Source organism: Olea europaea, chromosome 11 (genome assembly GCF_002742605.1).
Source record: "Olea europaea var. sylvestris chromosome 11, O_europaea_v1, whole genome shotgun sequence".
Classification (NCBI taxonomy): domain Eukaryota; kingdom Viridiplantae; phylum Streptophyta; class Magnoliopsida; order Lamiales; family Oleaceae; genus Olea; species Olea europaea.
The window spans coordinates 20,472,725-20,491,615 of NC_036247.1; the positions used below are offsets into that span (position 1 = coordinate 20,472,725).

An 18,891-nucleotide genomic window follows, 5' to 3' on the forward strand; every position below is an offset into this window, starting at 1 on the left:
ATTTCTAAGATCATTTTTATTGACTGGTTTCTTTCTATAAGACTGGAGACAAATTAGTTTGATGTCGAGGAGGAGTGAACAGATGATAACGAGCATTAGGCTAGGGGTGAAAAGGATAGTCGAGTAGTTGATTTTCAGTAACGATAGCTGGAGTTGGTGCCGCAGTGGCGAATCCAGGATTTTAATTGAGCATGGGCGGCTGTTGACTGTCTACAGTCGCAATAATAATCGATGCCATGAGTTGAAATTACTTAGCCCCCTTTGGGCTCCCATTATTTGGATTTATAATGTGGGAATAGTGTTTTTTTTTCTGAAAAATTTATTGTTGTAAAAGAATGAAATTTTTTTGATTTACATGTAATAGTATTTTATTGAAAATTGTGTGGTTGAAAATAGAAAAGAGAAAATTTTAAATTAAATTGATAAGTTTTAAAGGGGGCCAAACTAGGTCTTATATCGCAGCTTGAATTGTAACTGTGAGTGTACGTTATCTAGTCTAGTGTAATAATGCTTATCGAGTAAAAATTTGAAGTTTGAAAAATGGTCCAATTATTTACTTTCTTGGTTCGATTTGCTGATAATTTCAGTTTAATAGGGAAAAAAAGTGAATATTTTAATAATAACACTGTAAGGTCGAATTTTATTTTAAAATTTTATTTTTCTAAAAATGGTGTGTGTATATCTTTACTTGATAGAAGAATATATAAATTTTGTTGTTGATGTTGTGAACAATCACCAACTGTCTTAGTGGTCAAATTGTGCATGATTCCAATGGAGATCATAGGTTCAAATCTTCTGTTTGCACCAATTTTAATGCCTATTTGCTCCAAAATGGTGAAAAATTGTAAACTAAAATAATTTCAAAAGGGATTGCAAGAGTTGAGAATCGAACTTGAGACATCCGTACATTTCAATGGTGTTCTAACGCACCAATTTTAATGCCTATTTGCTCCAAAATGGTGAAAAATTGTAAACTAAAATAATTTCAAAAGGGATTGCAAGAGTTGAGAATCGAACTTGAGACATCCGTACATTTCAATGGTGTTCTAACCAACTGAGCAGCAACAACTTTGTGTGAATCAAAGGAAATCACAAAAATATATCTAAAACAATTTGACAACCAAAAAAATTACATTTCGACGAATCCAGCACGAGCGCCTGTGGGGGCTTGCCAGGTGCTAGATCCGTCGGTGGTTGGTGGTTGCGATTGAACTTGTAAATCCCTTCCGTAGATAGAGAGTGATAGAGTAGAGAGAAAGATATATGATTTTTTTTTAAATAATAATTATTATCTGATTATTAAAAAAAAATTCTCGAATTTTTGAATGTGAAATGCTTGATTTTTAAGTCGAAACGTAAAATGTAGGGTTTAGGTTAATTTTCTCAAAAAAGAGAAAAATGAATTTTTTTTGTAGCAAACCAAATCAATTGGAAAATATTGGGTATTTATGATACCTTAATTTTAATATCATCAAACATTGAAATTGAAAATTTAAATCTTGTTCAACAATTTCATCGTCAATATATTTTTATTTTGTTCAACAAAATATGCTGAAATTCGCTTGAGCCGTTCAAAAATTCCAATTTGGAGTTCAATACTGCGGATTGCTACATGATTGAACAAAACAGCTTGCCTGTTTCAGAATAGCAATATTCGATAGCATTAACACGACACAAGATGTATTCATTTGAATATCTTACTAATGTATAACAACATGAACTAATATAAAGACAGTATGTCATGCTTTTGGGTGGAGAAATAATGCATAATCTTGCCTATAGATCTTGAGTTGGTGTCGTCTGTTAAAATTTGAGGTTTCATTTTAAAATGACAACCTTATTTTCAAAATCTTATAAGTTGGTCAATGTTTACATGCCGATGTGAAATTTTATCCATTTAACATGTCCAATTAAGATGGTGGCTTGTTTGAGCAATTTTATCTTAAAATTCATGTGCTTATTTTTTGAATTTTAATCAGATCGAATCGTTCTTTGGAAATTAATGGGCTCTGATACTATATTAAGACATGGGGTGTCTCCTTAAAAGATCAAAGTAACATCATAAAAAAAACCCTGAAAAATGAAAACTGGCTTAAAAAATTAAAGAACACGCGAAAGATTATAACATAAAGAATAGGTGGATTTAACTTGTAAAATCTAACTTAAACAAGAAATATGAATGCTACTTTCCACTAGACAACTTTCGTGCCGTGTCCATCTCCTTCTACAGTTATAGAAAAAAACTTATAAGATTAAGTGAAAATTAAAATAAACAAGTGATAATCACCGATGCATTATGGTGAAGAGAGTAGAATTTGATAGAGTCCGTGAAATGAAACAGAAAATACTATGAATGTGATTATTTTATTATTTTTCGGTTAATTTTAAGGATATCCGTTAATAATTCATTTTAAAATCGTCATTAATGAAAAATAGCAAAAAAAAAATGTAGTTTTCAAGTGGCAAGAACCCAACGATCTCTATTATCCAATAGTCTTGATAACCACTCATTATTGTGCAACCCGTATGTGTCAATCATCGCCCTCCAACCCTCTTCAAATTCTTCCACGAACTACGAATCATAAACCAGTGTATTTATGGTCGAAAAATGGAAGCCTTATTGACGTGGTATCCAAACTTTTCAAGCAAATTATTCAGAATATGCCACAAACATCATCTATGCTTTGTATTAGGAAAAATAATCTGAACTGCATTTTGTATAGCCCTATCCTGATGAGTAATGATTTCATGGAGAGCATTTCCGTGCATACGCTGAAGCCAAGTCTTACAGAAGTTTTTGTGTCCTCAATGGATAACAAACCACAATCGAGCAATGTTGACTGTCTATGATGATTAACGCCAAAAAAAAGGATGAAAGGCATGTCATACTTGTTGGTTAGATAAGTCGTATCAAATGTGACAACGTCGCCGAACTCCTTGTAAGCTTGCCTAGACCTATTGTCTACCCAAAATTTATTTTTTAGCCTTGAATCATTGTCTAAGTCCATACTAAAGTAGAATCCTATGCACTGAGCTTGCATCCTAGAAAAGTACGATTGTATCGCTGCGGCATCTCCTTCACAAAGTCTTAACCGTCGCACTTGTTCAATATAATTTCGGCAGTTCTTTTCCACACAAGACAAATTTTCATATCCATCTGCTTCAACCACTGCAGAATTAAAACTTTTGTGTAAAGGAATTCCAGCCATATCATTTACTTCCAACTTCCGTTTCACATGCCTACTTAATTCTCTATTGCAACGATACAACCTCGACTTCAAAGGACTTGTTTTATGGTTGTGGTTGAGGTGGATTGTGTTTATTCTCCAGATTTCATAAATATCTGTAGATGCAGTGACCCTAGCTTTACAATCTGTCTGAGCACTTGGTTAGGGCTTTGAAGAACCACTGGTCCTGGTAGGCCTCCGACCTTCACGGCCACATGTTAAAGTCACATATTTCATTCTTCCGTCATCCCCCTATTTTGAGTTCTTTCTTCTAACTGGAAAATCGATATGATATGCATATCTTTTGTAGAAATCCCACAATTATTTTTCATTCTTAAACATCATACCCACCTCCGACACCTCAGGCACCGTCGGACCATCTTCTTCTAATGTTTCCTTCTCCGCTAATATCATATTATTCGCAAGATTCACATCAACATTTCTATCTACCAAAAATTCATCACGTGTCTCTTCCACAAAACCTTCTGCTGCAACACAATCAAATGCCATGTTCAGCAAACAAATTACAATGTAATAAGTATTTCAAAATATAATATGAGTTCAGACAAATTACAGAATAACAAATATGCCAAAGAAAACCTGTCATCCATCTGTAGCTCTAATTGGTCTCTAGTTAGCCTTGACTCGATCGAACTATTATAGATGCTGAAAACCTTATATAAATTCAGTATTACCATAAAATTTCTGAAAACTTACCATTTCATCTTGGACATTTATATAAAAAGCTTGAACTATAAAGAACACTTTCTTTTTTGCATTGATTCTGCGTATAAATCGATGAGTTCCACACATAATGGCCTACGAAAAATTGTTTCAACTGTAAGATGGAATTTTTTTTTTTTTTTTTAAGCACACCCAAACATCTAAGCCTTTGATTCTCTAGGAACCAATAATGTGGGTAAAAGTATTTATCCTAAATCTGTGGCTTTAAATAAATAATAACATAGCAGCCTCTTTATTCTTTCATGCCAAAAAGTACTTTTCAACTTTTCATGCCCAACTTTGGAAGCAAATGACAAGCTTTGCTCAGAACAATAGAAGGGAAATAACGAAATTCCAAATGACAAGAAAGGGGAGAACAATAAGAGAAATTATTACCATCTTCGTCGGAGTTGGGCATCACCATCTTTGTCGGAGTCGGGATAAACGTACAAATTATTCAGATTTTTTGGTGGTGAAGCCTCCACTTTCAGCGGGAAACAAATTCGGGGGAATGAGTGGGACAAATATGAAAACTGGAAAGTGGGCCCTGTATTTTTTTTTTTTTGACTGGTCAAAAAAAGGTTACTGTAGCTCCCAAAATTTTAAATTTCTGTTTGAGTTCTGTGAGGCTTTCTGGACGAGAGGCATAAGTGATATTTTTTATCTGGGAAAAAAATCCTACCTACCAAACTTTTTGAATAAACTTTCAAAAATATAAACTTATAGAATTCTTTTACAAATTAGTCATAAATCATTATTATATTTCCTAAAAAATATAATTATATGGAATTATACATGAGAATGATGAGACTTAAACTGAGAGTTTTTAAGAAAAAATTGTAGATAAATATTCTCTTTCATCTTATTAATTTTCTAAAAAAATCTATCAGTCATCTTCACACTTAACGTTCTCATATACCCTAAAACAAAATGTCCTCAAAGAATGGGGAGTGAATGGATGGCGAACAACCATGCTACACAAACATCGAGTTTGACATTGAGAATGACCGCATACACACACATGGGGGTCGGACATTATTTTATTCATGCAAGACCACGCATCCATATGAGTGCGCGGTCATCCTCGCTGGTCGTTTGACTTTCCTTTGGCGAAATACTCTTCCATTACTCCTTTTTGCTTAGTTTATAACTTGACTATGTATATCCTCGCGGGTCGTTTGGCTTTTTACTTTGGTGAAATACTCTTCCATTACTCCTTTTTGCTTAGTTTATAACTTGACTATGTATATCCTCGCGGGTCGTTTGGCTTTTTACTTTGGTGAAATACTCTTCCATTACTCCTTTTTGCTTAGTTTATAACTTGACTATGTATATCCTCGCGGGTCGTTTGGCTTTTTACTTTGGTGAAATACTCTTCCATTACTCCTTTTTGCTTAGTTTATAACTTGACTATGTATTTTTTTTAGCAGATATAGCTCGTGTCTTTCCTTTGGCACTTTAATGTCTTAAGACTGGATTAGGCCGGTCAACTCTCAAGTGTGTAATCTCTGTGATCCTAGTTGTTTAAAGATGTTTTTAGCCTTTTGCTTGTTTGACCCTCCCATAGTTGCATATGCATTGGGTCTTCCATCTTGCTTCTGCATGACCATTCTTCTAGAAATTGCAAGTACCTTCGAATTTGAGTTCGTGCGTTACCAGCTTTGTCTCTACCATGCCAGTGGTAACAGTTCGATTTTGTTTCATTCATCATGCTGCATTAGTGAGGCATTCCATAGCCTCTCTCATAGTAGTTAGTTGGGAGTTTCCGACGTCCATAAAATCGTCACTAGTTATGCTATGAGGCGTACACAATGCATTACACCATTTTCACATGGAGGGAACCCACAAATATTTTATTGTGTGTGGGCCCCCTCCATGTGAGGGAGGTGTGATGCTATGTGTACAATAGTATACACATAGCATTTTCCTAGAAATTATGGGGAAGATCGACATCGTCAAAATTTGTTCAAGACTGGTTTCTTGGTCCACCACTGTGACTCATTTAGATGGGAGATTTGTGGGGTAATTTGAAGTTGGATATTTTCTTGAGACTGAAAATGGAGTCATTATAACATTGGCCTTCCAATAGCGCCAAATTATAAATGGCTAAAATTGACATGTCAATTTCAGATCAACTTAAAGGAAAATTTGGTAGAACGACAATATTTAATACCTGGAATATTGTAAAGCATTACAGGTAAGGCTATTTTTCTCCAGTCAAAATTCATTGTCAACCCACAACACTCCCAACCAGAACATTTTGGCCACCTGAAAATCGAAGGGGATAAGTTAAAATTAAAAACAAAATGGTAATCAAGAAACCATATCATCAAAGGAACATATTTTTACCGGGTGAAGTAACCATGTTCTGCAGACAGCCCAAGTCTTTCACATGGAGAGAACCACTTGCCTAGTGAATCCTTTCCTCTGCCACTAACAATGAACACCAAATTCTTCGGATCATTGCATAAATTGTTCAAGACCGAAATAACTTCCTCTTTAGGAGTTTTGTCAACTCTATCCTGGGGCATCATGGTTCCATCATAGTCAAGAAGGATAAGCCTACTATTTGTAACATTATAAGCAGAAACTATATTCTCCACTGAAAGCTTCCTAAAATTCGGACCTAATGCAACAACTCTGGACTTCAGGCCGTACCCCATACCCCAACATCTCTTTAGGTAATGTTCTGAACATGCTCTCTCGAGGTCCTGGTCGAAACTCCTAGCCCAGTACGCAACATCATGAGATGTAACATACTTGTAATGCTTCTGGTGGCACAATTCTTTCTCGGAGTCTTGCATTTCAATAGACTGAACCATGGCCTCAGCCACCCGATTGATATCCCAAGGGTTGACACGGATTGCACCACTGAGGGACGGAGAACATCCTATGAACTCTGAAACAATAATAACACTTTTCCTGGGTGTGGTCGACCCCTCAAGTCCTAAAGCCTTGTCCAAATCAGGACTGCCCTGTCTAGCCACAGTGTACTTGTAAGGCACCAAATTCATACCATCCCTAACAGCATTAACCACAACAGTTTCAGAAATAGCCAGATATGCAATCTTATCTTGAGAAGAAACTGGGCCCTTGACACAAACGATGGGCTCATACCCCGGTTCACCATATTTTCTATTAATTTCAGTAGCGACTTCGTTGATCTCTCTTTGAACCTCTTGGATATCATTGCCTTGACTTCTAGGTAAGTTCATAATTTGAATAAGAACTACATTACCTCTATATACAGGTTTCTCAGCCAAAAGCTGCCCCAATGCTTGAAACTTGAAACTAATACCTTTAAACATGTCCAAATCATCTATGCCCAATATTACAAATTTTCCATCATATTCCTCCTTCAATTCCTCGACCTTTTTTGCGGTGCCCTCCCGTGCCATGATTGATTGAACCTGACCCATATGAATTCCCACAGGGAGGATTTTGACACAAACTGTTCTACCATAATATTCAAGCCCAATGTACCCCCTTTTGGATTGGTAATCCAATCCAAGCATTCTACTACAACATGACAAAAAATGCCTAGCATAATCAAATGTATGGAACCCAATGAGGTCACAATTCAAAATTCCCCTCAAAATCTCCTCCCTAACTGGCAATGTTCGATAAATTTCGGACGAAGGAAATGGACTATGAAGGAAAAAACCAAGTTTCACCCCCAAATAACTTTTCCTCAGGAAAGTAGGCAAAATCATAAGATGATAATCGTGTACCCACACATAATCCTCATCTGGATCAATCACTTCCATTACCTTGTCAGCAAAAATCTTGTTTGCTGAGACATAAGCTTGCCACGTGGCTTTATCAAACCTGACCCCATGATTAGGTGTATAAGGCAACATGTAATGAAACAAAGGCCATAGATGATGTTTACAAAAACCATGATAGAATTTGTTCATCAAATCCAATGGCAAAAAAGTAGGTACACATTTAAACTTATCTAGTAGAAATTGAGCCACCTGTTCTTGTTCCAAGGGATCAATCTCCACTCCCAAACACCCCACATGGATAATCTCCACATCTGGTGAGAACCCATCTTTCAGTTGCAAAACTAAAGCATCTTTATCCCAATCAAAGCACCATTTTTTGTTTTCTGAATCTTTATAACACTGTAATGGCAGCCTGTTGGCTACAATTATTCTTCTTTTTTGATTGTCAGATTCTGTTTTGCATTCTTCGAAATCCGATATGATTCCCGGCACAGCAACCACTTTTGGTATTGGAGTCCGATCGCCGCCACCCGAATAGTCGTCAAGATTCAAGAGATTGAAACAAGATCTCGACAACATAATTAAAAAACCCAAGAAAAAAAACACAAAATCTTTGATTTTCTTGAATGTATGTAAGAAGCTTTAAGTGAGTGGTGGCTTATTTATGTGCGTGTTCTGCTGTTACAAACAAGAAGGGTTTATTCAAAATTATATTCACAGGATTTTTTCATTGACTTTCCATACACAAGATTTTTATCTATAGCCTCGACATAATTAAAGAAAGTTTGGGATTTGGAAAAATATTTAGCTTTCACGGAAGGAAAGTGGTGTTATGGCTGGCATGGTATTGAGGATAAGAACAGAGGTCAAGACTTACCAATATGGGACTCTACGTTACATTGGAATTTAAACGGCCAAGATTTTCTAGTCTACACGTCATAAAGATTCTGTTCAAGTATTTATCTGTCATCACAATATAAGAATTTAGTGCTTATAAATTTGTTGATCCTACAAACGTGTAAGAAAATAATAAGTCGATAGCGAGTTGGATGATAGATATGTGTAGATAAAAAAAATATGGTCGATTAAATTTAAATTACAATAAAATAGGTCTTACAAAATGTGTATGAATAAAATAAGTCGATGGTGAGTTATGAGTCATACGAGATAGGTTGATAATTTGAAATATGTATAATTAACTTAAAATTACAATTTAAATTTTGTCAGACATGCAAAAAATCAATATCTTCGGAGGGATTTCTCCGCTCTTTTCTATCTAAAAATATTTTGCAAACAATGTTTTTATATTAACATGATTTTGAGTTGTAAATTGAAAATTAGGTGGACGGGCAATGAAGGTCAAGTTTCATAAGCCAAATTTTAATAAGAATTGACAATATAATATATTAAATTTTAAAAATTTCCCTCTTTTCATAGATGGCCAAAATAAGATTGAATAATGTAATTAATTTTTGGGAAATTCTAAATGTAAATTTTTACTCCTCCTCAGATGAGGGAATTGTGGGGCCCCTCATGTGAGAGGACTGTATCCCTTGCTATGCACAACAGTGTACAGCAAGTGTAGCCATTAATTTTTTGGCTTCTTTTTTTCTATTGTATGATGGAGGTCTTCCAATCAACACATACCATAATAGTTTATAACATAAATTTAATTGTATTCTATTAGTAAAATTTGACACCTTATTCATTGATATCTTGTTTAATAACAACAGCCATAGCCAGCTTGTTTTGTTGGAGTTGAAAGTAATGAATTAGTTTTGAAGAAAGGTTAGGCAATTATTAGTTAGTATTTGGACAACGTAAATGGTGAATTAATTATGGAAAATATTTCACTAAATCAGCAAATAATAAGACTAATGACAAGATCTAAAAGAAGCTAAAATGATAATTGACTACATGATTTTTTCTTTTCTTTGAGTGGGTGGAATTTCATCATTTTATGGTTGGTTTAATTGATTTTTTTAAGTGTAGAATTTGCATTTTACTTATGTTCTCTAGTATTATCATGAGTATTTTTCATTTATACATGTCAAATTTACTTGTAATTAATTTTTTTGTATATATTTGAAAAAGTTTTATTTTTATGAATCAAAAAGTTATTCATGTTAATACTACGGAATATATTATAATGATCCCATATATATATATAATGTATCTTATAGTAAATTTTTATACAAGAAAAAGGCACTTTAGTAATAAGTATATTAGGAGAAAATTTGTGTGATCTTATTCTTAGTAGGTAAAAATCAATTTTCACAATGTCTAATTGATCAAATTATGAAAATCATTAAGTCTATATTTGAATACAATTTATATATTGATTACAAATTCAGTCAATAGCAAACATGAATTTTAACCAAACATTTATAATTATTTTTTATTATTATCAATACAGTTTATGCAATCCATTATTCTTCTTCTTTATGAATTTACCAACCAGATGCTATATAATTACATAAATATGCACACACAAAAAAAAAGGGGGGGGGGGGGGGGGGAATATATTATAAAATGTGTATTCAAATTATGACTATGCTCTCTTTTTTAGTTTGGACTTTTATGAATGAATTTTATTACACAATATTTCATTTGATGATTGATAATTTGAAGTTGAATATTGGATAACTGAATATTGGATATTTATTTTTATGATTTATGCATTATTACAAACTTATAATTTTATTTGCATTTACCATTTGAAAATTTAAGTTCATGTTTGTCTACCATTCTCAATACTCTTTTTATTAAAGAAAAAAAATAAAAACTTATTTTCAACCACACAATAAAATATAATTTTGCATGTAAATTTTAAACTTTTCCATACTTATAACTACATATTCTCCAAAAATTTACTATTTTAAAACTCATTTAAAAAAAAAAAACACTTCTTAATGGGTATGAAACAGGGACTAAGAAACGAAATCAGAACCAAATCAAACAAAACTAGAATCAAATGGTTGGATCCAGTTTGGTTTTATATCTTAAAAAAATCTTTGGTTCATAATTTGATTTGATTCTGTTGGAAGCAAAATTAAATGGAACCATATTGACCCCTAACTATTTCTTTCTTCCCTAATATTGACTGTTGTAAATAATATGATTATTAGTGAATGAGAATTACAACCTTGCAACCCTAGTTTTTATTAACATGATATCCTTAATTCTTTCCTACAAATATGGGGCTTTGGTTTTCAAAATAATACACACAAGTTTATTGATTCATCTCTTTTGTTCTCTAGTTTGTAACACAAAATCAGTACAGATTTCTGGCCAATTGAGTTAGCAAAAATTTATTTTTCTTTCTTCTATCAAGTCTTTAGCCAATTATGGTAGAATTTATTTCCCTTCAATCAAAAATAGAGAGAAAAAGTTCTAGCCAACTAAGTTTACAAAGAATCTCTTTTAATCAGCTAATAGAAAATGATAGATTATCTTGACTTTAAATTGTATAATAATGAGTATAGTTATTCGATCTGATTATACCTATTTGACTACACCAATTATGATAAATAAATATTTATAATATTTCAGAAGAACACTATATTATTGTTCTTCAAAAGAAACAATTTAAATCAATATTTAAAAAATATATTGTATTATTATTGCTGAAAAGAAAAAAAAAATCTAAATCAATATTCCAGAAGAATGTTGTAGTATTACTTGAAAATGAATATGATATTTGTATTATTTTGTTCCTCTTGAAGAAGCACAAATTCATACCTACGATATTTAAAATAATATTGTATTATTACTTTTGAAATGAATATATATATATATATATAGTCCAAGAAGGACATGATATTACAATTTAAATATTTTAGACGAATATTCATTATTTGTTATTGCAGAAATAATGATTATTTTATTGTATGCATGGTGATTATGTTTTTATTTTGTAGAATATTTGTTTGCATTAATCAATTATGAAATCAAGTTAATTTTAAGCTAGTAGGGAAATGTAAAATTTACGTTAATATATCTATTTTTTCAATTGAACTCGCGTTAATAAAATCAAACCAATGTTTTACGTATGTTTATAGATTAATTAATATTATCATTGTGGTGTGCAACTAAATATTTCATTATCAGTTTTTTAATTTTAGTAATAAAATATCAATTATTAAATTTATTCTTAATTGTGGTTACTCTTAAAGTAGCACAACAATATAATTATTATACCAAAAAAATATATAATCATATATTTATCTATTTACAATAGTTTGTTGTTAATCTAAAAATCAAAATATTATAATTAATATTTCAGAGGAATATTACTTCCTCCTGAAAAGCATAAATGATAATTTTTAATATTTCAAAAAACTATTAACTTATTGCTCTGAAATAAGTAATAATAAAATACAATATACTCTCGAAATAACACATATTTCTAAAATTATATCATTTTCTTTAGTATATATCTTTGAGGGAAAAGATACAATTCATGCCTTAGAAATTTTGATTTTTATATGTTTATATCATGATTAATCATATTTTCGAGAATTAATTATTTTTTATTTAATTGAATAATTATTTAAATGACGAAAATGTATTGAACCAGAAGTTCAATACTGAATGTATAATTGTTTGTCATAACCAGTTGGACCATCATTTGATCAATAATGATGTGAAATTGAAAATTCAAATGGATATTCAACGAAGAACTAAAAGATTTTTCAATTTAACGAATTCTTATATGATATTTGTCCTCTCTGTTGTTGGTCATTAATAATTTCTAACTAAATAGGGATTAAATTTATTATATTTTTGAAAATTAATTAGGGTGCTATATGTGGTTTTTCACCCTCCACGTTGACTATCTAGATATTTTTTGTATCTAATAGGTTTTGTGCATTTACTAGATAACTATACAATATTTGCAACCTAAACTTTTACGAAATTGTTGTTCGAATTTTAAATTATGAACATAATTTTCAAATTATAAAATCAAGACACTGTGTATTGTTAGTACTATTGAGCCTAAATTTTAATATTTTTATTAAGTATTAGTTGGGTTATCGATAAACAGTTTAACATTAATGCTTGTTAAACGCCTTTGATCAATTTCTAAATCATTATTATTGAGAACAAAATATTTTTCATTTCTATTTAAGAAATGCTATTATGCATCATGCTATCACAATAGTTCTACCTATTATAACATAGCCTATGGTTAGAGCTTAATTTTTTTATCTGATTATTTTGGCAGTGCAGTATATATAAATTTGACCCACCACAATGCACTGAAATAAAACGTAAAAAGAATTGAGAATAAATGAGCGGTTTAATCTTTTATCTCAAATGAATGATATTTTATAGTGTGGTTTGAGATTGTCAATTTGATTGGATAATTTTCTCAGCATTAGAGGGAGTAATTAAGAACTCGAAAATAATGTATAAATGCATTATTATCTAAATTGTTACAAAAGATAATTTGAACTAAAATTTTGAAAGATAATTTATTTAGATACATTTATTGACCAAAAAAATTAACAGTATCTCATACACAACTTTAAATTCTATAACTCAAATTAACGTCTTGGGGATAATTAATTAATACTATGTTTGATAAATTTATGGTACACTTAAAGCATGATGATATTTGATTCTAACACCAAAATTTCAAATAAAATAAAACAATTAGCAAATATGATTTCATTAAGGAGACATATACTCTAGATGTGTCACACATAATAAATTATAAAATTTTAGAAGAGGTTCAGGTATCTGATATGTTGAAAATTGAGATATCTCAATAAATTATATCTTTATAAGAAAAAAATAAAATCGAAAAATAAAAATCTTTCGACAATACTTTTATACATGATATATTGCATCATATTATGAATAGTGGGGAATCGAAATAAATTCTTCAAAAATATATCGATCAAAAACAACGATTGACTCAAATAATTGTACATAATCTTAGCAAATTGAATTTACGAGAGAAATTTGAAATTTTTGGATCTACAATCCAAACACCTAAATATACTTATCCAAAATGGAAATAAAAAAAATAAAGTTGTATATACATGACTCCTAGCATAATGAATTTCACAAAAACTTGTATAAATAGATAAATTATTATGTGATAGATGCAATCACAAGTCTTTATCTTGTTAGACTGATAATGCATTAAATTTGATATGCATGTAGTAAATGTTATTAGAGTCAAGTTATTTTGTATGATTTTATTACTATCATTAAAGGATTTTATGTTTGAAGCATATAATTTAAGTGATATTATTATTAGGGGAAAATACGCGTTGTACTTTTTTTCATTGACTCAGATTTTGTTCTATTGGTTTTCTTAGTAAGGTTTAATGACAATTTTTATAGCGTATTTAAAAGAATAATGTACTTTTTTTTATTCATTAAAACTTTTTCCACGAGATTTTTCCTAATAAGGTTATAACAAGGCACATTATTTGTATAACGAATGTCTATAATCTAAAAGATATTTATCTTCAAAATAATATTATAATATGTATGGAGTCCTGAAGTGATCAACAATTACTATTTTTTGAATCATTATGTTACAGTAATCATCAAAGGTTGATAAATATCTCGTATGAAAACATTGACGTACAAGACGTGGATGACTCGATACAAAAATTATCAGTTATTGAAATTAGGGAAGTAACTGTACCATTTTTCCTTCGATCAAGTTTTATCCTATTCAGATTTCTTCATGAAATTTTATTGAGACAGGTATTTTGTACCATGTCATTCAAGTAGGAGTGTTATAAATAATATGATTGTTAGTAAATGACAATTATACCCTTGTCGTCCCAATTTTTATTACTATTATATTTTTAATTCTTTTATATAAATATGGAATTAAGATTCTCAATATAATATAAACAATTTTATGAACTTCCCTTTTTGTTTTTTTTTTCTCCCTAGTTTATAACATTCTCCATATTTTCCCTTCTTTTGGTCCTTGTTTGATCTTTATGTTACCAGAAATTAAGTTTTTTCAAAATCAATTTTCAACCACACGTTTTTCAATAAAATAACTTTAAATGTGAATCGAAAACTTTTTTTAAATTTTTTAACCACACATTCTTTAAAAAATATTATTTTAAAATGAGTTTTTTTTTTGGCAAAATGGGATTTAAGCAAAGGTTTAATTTATTTATGTACAATATTTGTCTTCTTTGCTCAAAAATTGAAAAGAACTCGCAAGTAGGGGCCAGGCTATTCAGTATTCTCCACGTTTTTTTGTTATGAGATTCTCGGACGTGACTTTGGCGGATGACGTGGCAGAATTTTATGCACCCATGAAGAGGGCACTCCTCAAGAAGTCATGCTAAAACCTCATTGGTCCACGTCATTGTACGAGAGTGGAGCTTTAATTTTGTTTCTTTCTTTCGATTACTTTAATCAACCAAATCCACAAACAAGGAACCTGTCATGTTGGGCCCATTTAAAGATTTAGGTCTGTAAGATGGGACCCACTTAATCTGTCTTGCGTGACTAATAATATTAATTATTACAAGAACACGATTCTTGGTAGGAACCTTTGATGGACAATTTATTGGTGGATTAATCACTATGGAGAAAAGCTCTTTTGAGGCCAGGAGTTTAAATCGGGTGAGAACCTGTGATCCAATAAGGGCACAACCTGCGATTTACCTCCGCTAGTCACTGAGGGGCCGATGACTAGGGGTTCAGGATTTAGTCTGGCGAAACTAGAACACCCGGGTATCAAAAAAAAAAATAATAAAAAAAAAAGAATAATAAAAAATTATTATTAGAACACTGCTACACAATCTGAAATTAAATCTTGAATTTAAATTCAAGTCGAGGTGCGCGTGATTTCGATCCTTGATCTTGCAGCACGTGGAATCCGCGCATACATAATCAATGGCCGAGGTGGTCATCAGGGTTTGTCAATGGCCCTGTTTAATTGACAAATCCCTCGTTACAATTATACACAACCTAACATCAACTTACACCACATAGATTATATGTTAGGTTAAAATATGTATATTTCGGCTCTTGTTTCGTAGATGTTTTTTATTTGAAGAATACGTGAATATATAGTAATAAAATATCTCGAATTTAAGTTTAAAATTATTTTATTGAAAGAATGTATGATCAAAAATAAATTATCTAATTCGATACCGCTTAATCCTTCAATAATATACATGTTTTAAAGTGCATAACTGGTTTATGCTTCGTTCTAACTCGTTAATTGAGCTTCTTAATTTAAAAACAATATATAATGCGCTACAATGATGTGTTATTGTAAGCAGAACGTGATGGTCAGAGATATTACAATGTTAAAAGTAGATTCAAGTAAATTAGAAGCCTGTTTCATATGATTTTTGTTCTTACTTCCACTTCTGTTAAAAGAGATTTCTTGTGTGGAAGAGCCAACTTTCTATAAAAACTCTTATAATTAGGAGAAACATTTTTATAAAATTAATCAAACAAGAATCTTAAGTTTGAAAAATATATTTTAACTTCTCAAATGATAGGTCAAACTAGTTCTAAATAAACAACATTACAGGTTTGCATTTAATAATAGACAAGAGCATGTGTAGAAATTAATATATCTTGTTATCTTATTACAATATTGTCAAGACGTTGCAACAAATTTTGTTGGTCTTTTAGATGCACAATGATGTGACTATTTCTTTAAGAGCGACCAATGACCAGGACTGAGGTGAACTTAGGATCAGATTAAAATTTTTTTTTAAGTCGAGCTATTATGTTAAAAAATTTACAATGAGAATTATTTTAATATTTTTTATACTTATATATATGAGTTAATTTCACTAACGATCACTGAACTTATGCAAAAATTACAAAATGGTCATTGAAATTTAAAAACTTGCAGAAACGGTCACTGAAATTTAAAAACACTTTTTCAGTTTTTTGAACTACTTTTGCGGCAATTTTTCAGCTAGTTCCGACCATCGATACCGTTGAATTTTGATATCGTTGGAAAACCCACAATGTCTTCTTCAATTACGACCAAAAATCTCCCCGTAACTACAAAAGATTTGACTGAAAAATCGCCCAAAATTCATCCAAAAAATCTAAAAGTCTGCCCAGATTTTTAGATTTTTTGGGCAACATTTGTAACGCTTTTTTGGCGACTTCCGACCACAAAGACTGTCAGATTTTGATACCGTTGAAAAACCTACAATGTCATCTTCAATTAACATCCAAAATCTCCCCCAAACTCCAAAAGATTCGGCCGAAGTAAATTCACAAATTCTGCTACCCAAAAGGCGAAAATTTGCCCAAATTCTAGATGCTGATTTGTGGGTTTATTCCGGTCAAATCCTTTAGAGTTATGAAGAGATTTTGGATGGTAATTGTAGGAGAGATTGTGGGCTTTCCAACGGTATCAAAATCTGATGGTCTTGGTGGGCGGAAATTGCCACAAAAGGCGCCCAAAAAACTGAAAAATCTGCCCAGATTTTCGCCTTTTGAGGTAATCAATTTTGTGGGTTTATTCCGGCTGAATTCTTTGGAGTTTGGGGAGAGATTTTTGGTCGTAGTTGACGAGGAGATTGTGGGTTTTCCAACAATATCAAAATCCAGCGGTATTGGTGGTTGGAAGTTATCGAAAAGTTGTCTCAAAAACAGCCCAAAATTTTGAAAAATCCACCCAGATTTTCATCTTTTCGAGTAGCCGACTTTATGGGTTTATTCTGACCGATTCCTTTGGAGTTTTGAGGAAATTTTGGGTAGTAATTGAAGATGACATTGTAGACTTTCCTACAGTATCAAAATCTGACGGTCTTGGTGGTCGAAAGTCGCTAGAAAATCGTCCCAAAATTCTGAAAATCTGGGAAGATTTTAAGATTTTTTGAGCGATTTTTCGTTCAAATACCTTGGAGTTACGGAGAGATTTTGGGTGGTAATTGAAGAGGATATTGTGAGTTTTCCAACGGTGTCGAAATTCGGCCGTATCAGTGGTCGGAAGTGACTGAAAAGTTGCCGCAAAAATAGCCTAAAAAATTGAAATTGTTTTTAAATTTTAGTGACCGTTTTTGCAAGTTTTTAAACTTTGGTGACCATGTTTGAAAATTTTTAAACTTCAGTGACCATTTCTGAAAGCACCCCGAAATTTAAGTGACTGTTACTGAAAGTTTTAAACTTCAGTAACCGTTTTGTAATTTTCGCTTAATTTCAGTGACCATTTGTGAAATTAATTCTTATATATACAGTTGAAGGGCTAAGTTTTTCTTCTCACAAATAAATTTTTATTTAAGTCTAATTTAGGCTCGACTAGTCTTTTGATAGAGAATTATATCACAAGACAAAAAGCCTAGTTCACAGCTCAATTTCCTATATTATGATTTGTTTATGTTCTCCTATTTACATAGATGTTTTACGCATATAATTACATGAATTCTTCTTCAAAATTATCATTCTGGAGCTTGGTCCACTTCTTACCCTGAGAATTTCACTTTTTCCATCGACTTTCTTCACATATTGAACATTTGTACAAAAACAAAGCACAATCAAATTTTCAAACACGAACAGACTCATATTCTAAGCCCAAAGCAACATTATTGTGTTCCCATAATATGATGTTGGTATTCCCGTCCCATTAGGAAATGTATCCTTCAAAAGTTTGAACAACATATCGAACGATTTCTTGCTCCATTTTAGTATCTTAACATGCATTATTTCGACTAGAAAGAGAATCAAGAAAAATTTGATGCAACTCTTTTTACACTCTTCAACATATATATAACCCCAACTTTTCATATCCTTGTGGCTCATTATGATCATCAACAACCACATGGGTTGATCCTTCGTCATTAGACTAGAACATTGGACAAACGACATGTTATATTACATTTAATATTGGATCAACGTCAAATTTCTTTATCACTTACTCTCCTTTTCACCAAGACTCGTAGGAATAGAAGTGACCACATTATTTCATTACTCTACTAAATACTACGTTGAAAACATGATTTTTAAATGTTTCTACATCCTGAATTATGTTATTCACACAATGTAGCTCATATATATATAACTGTAAACTTCAGGGTCTTCTGAAATTAGTCGAGGTGTGCGTAAATTGGCCCGAATATCCACGGTCATATAGGTATTCGGGCCAATTTACGCACACCTCGACTAATTTCACGAGACCCTGAAATTTACAGTTGGGTACTCATCTCAGTGACCCTGAGGAATTCGAACTGATGATCATTAGAGAG

At 31.7% G+C, this 18,891-nt stretch overlaps 1 protein-coding gene across 1 annotated transcript; it reads right to left on the minus strand.

The window, feature by feature from the left end:
* Window positions 1-6,076: 6,076 nt before the first annotated feature.
* Window positions 6,077-8,541, minus strand: LOC111404573 (probable alpha,alpha-trehalose-phosphate synthase [UDP-forming] 11). The gene is made up of 2 exons (XM_023033363.1): window positions 6,300-8,541; window positions 6,077-6,218 (listed from the first exon to the last, which is right to left on the minus strand). Exons 1-2 carry the CDS (start codon window positions 8,255-8,257, stop codon window positions 6,077-6,079), a joined length of 2,100 nt encoding a protein of 699 aa, XP_022889131.1. The 5' UTR covers window positions 8,258-8,541.
* Between the last annotated feature and the right edge of the window lie 10,350 nt (window positions 8,542-18,891).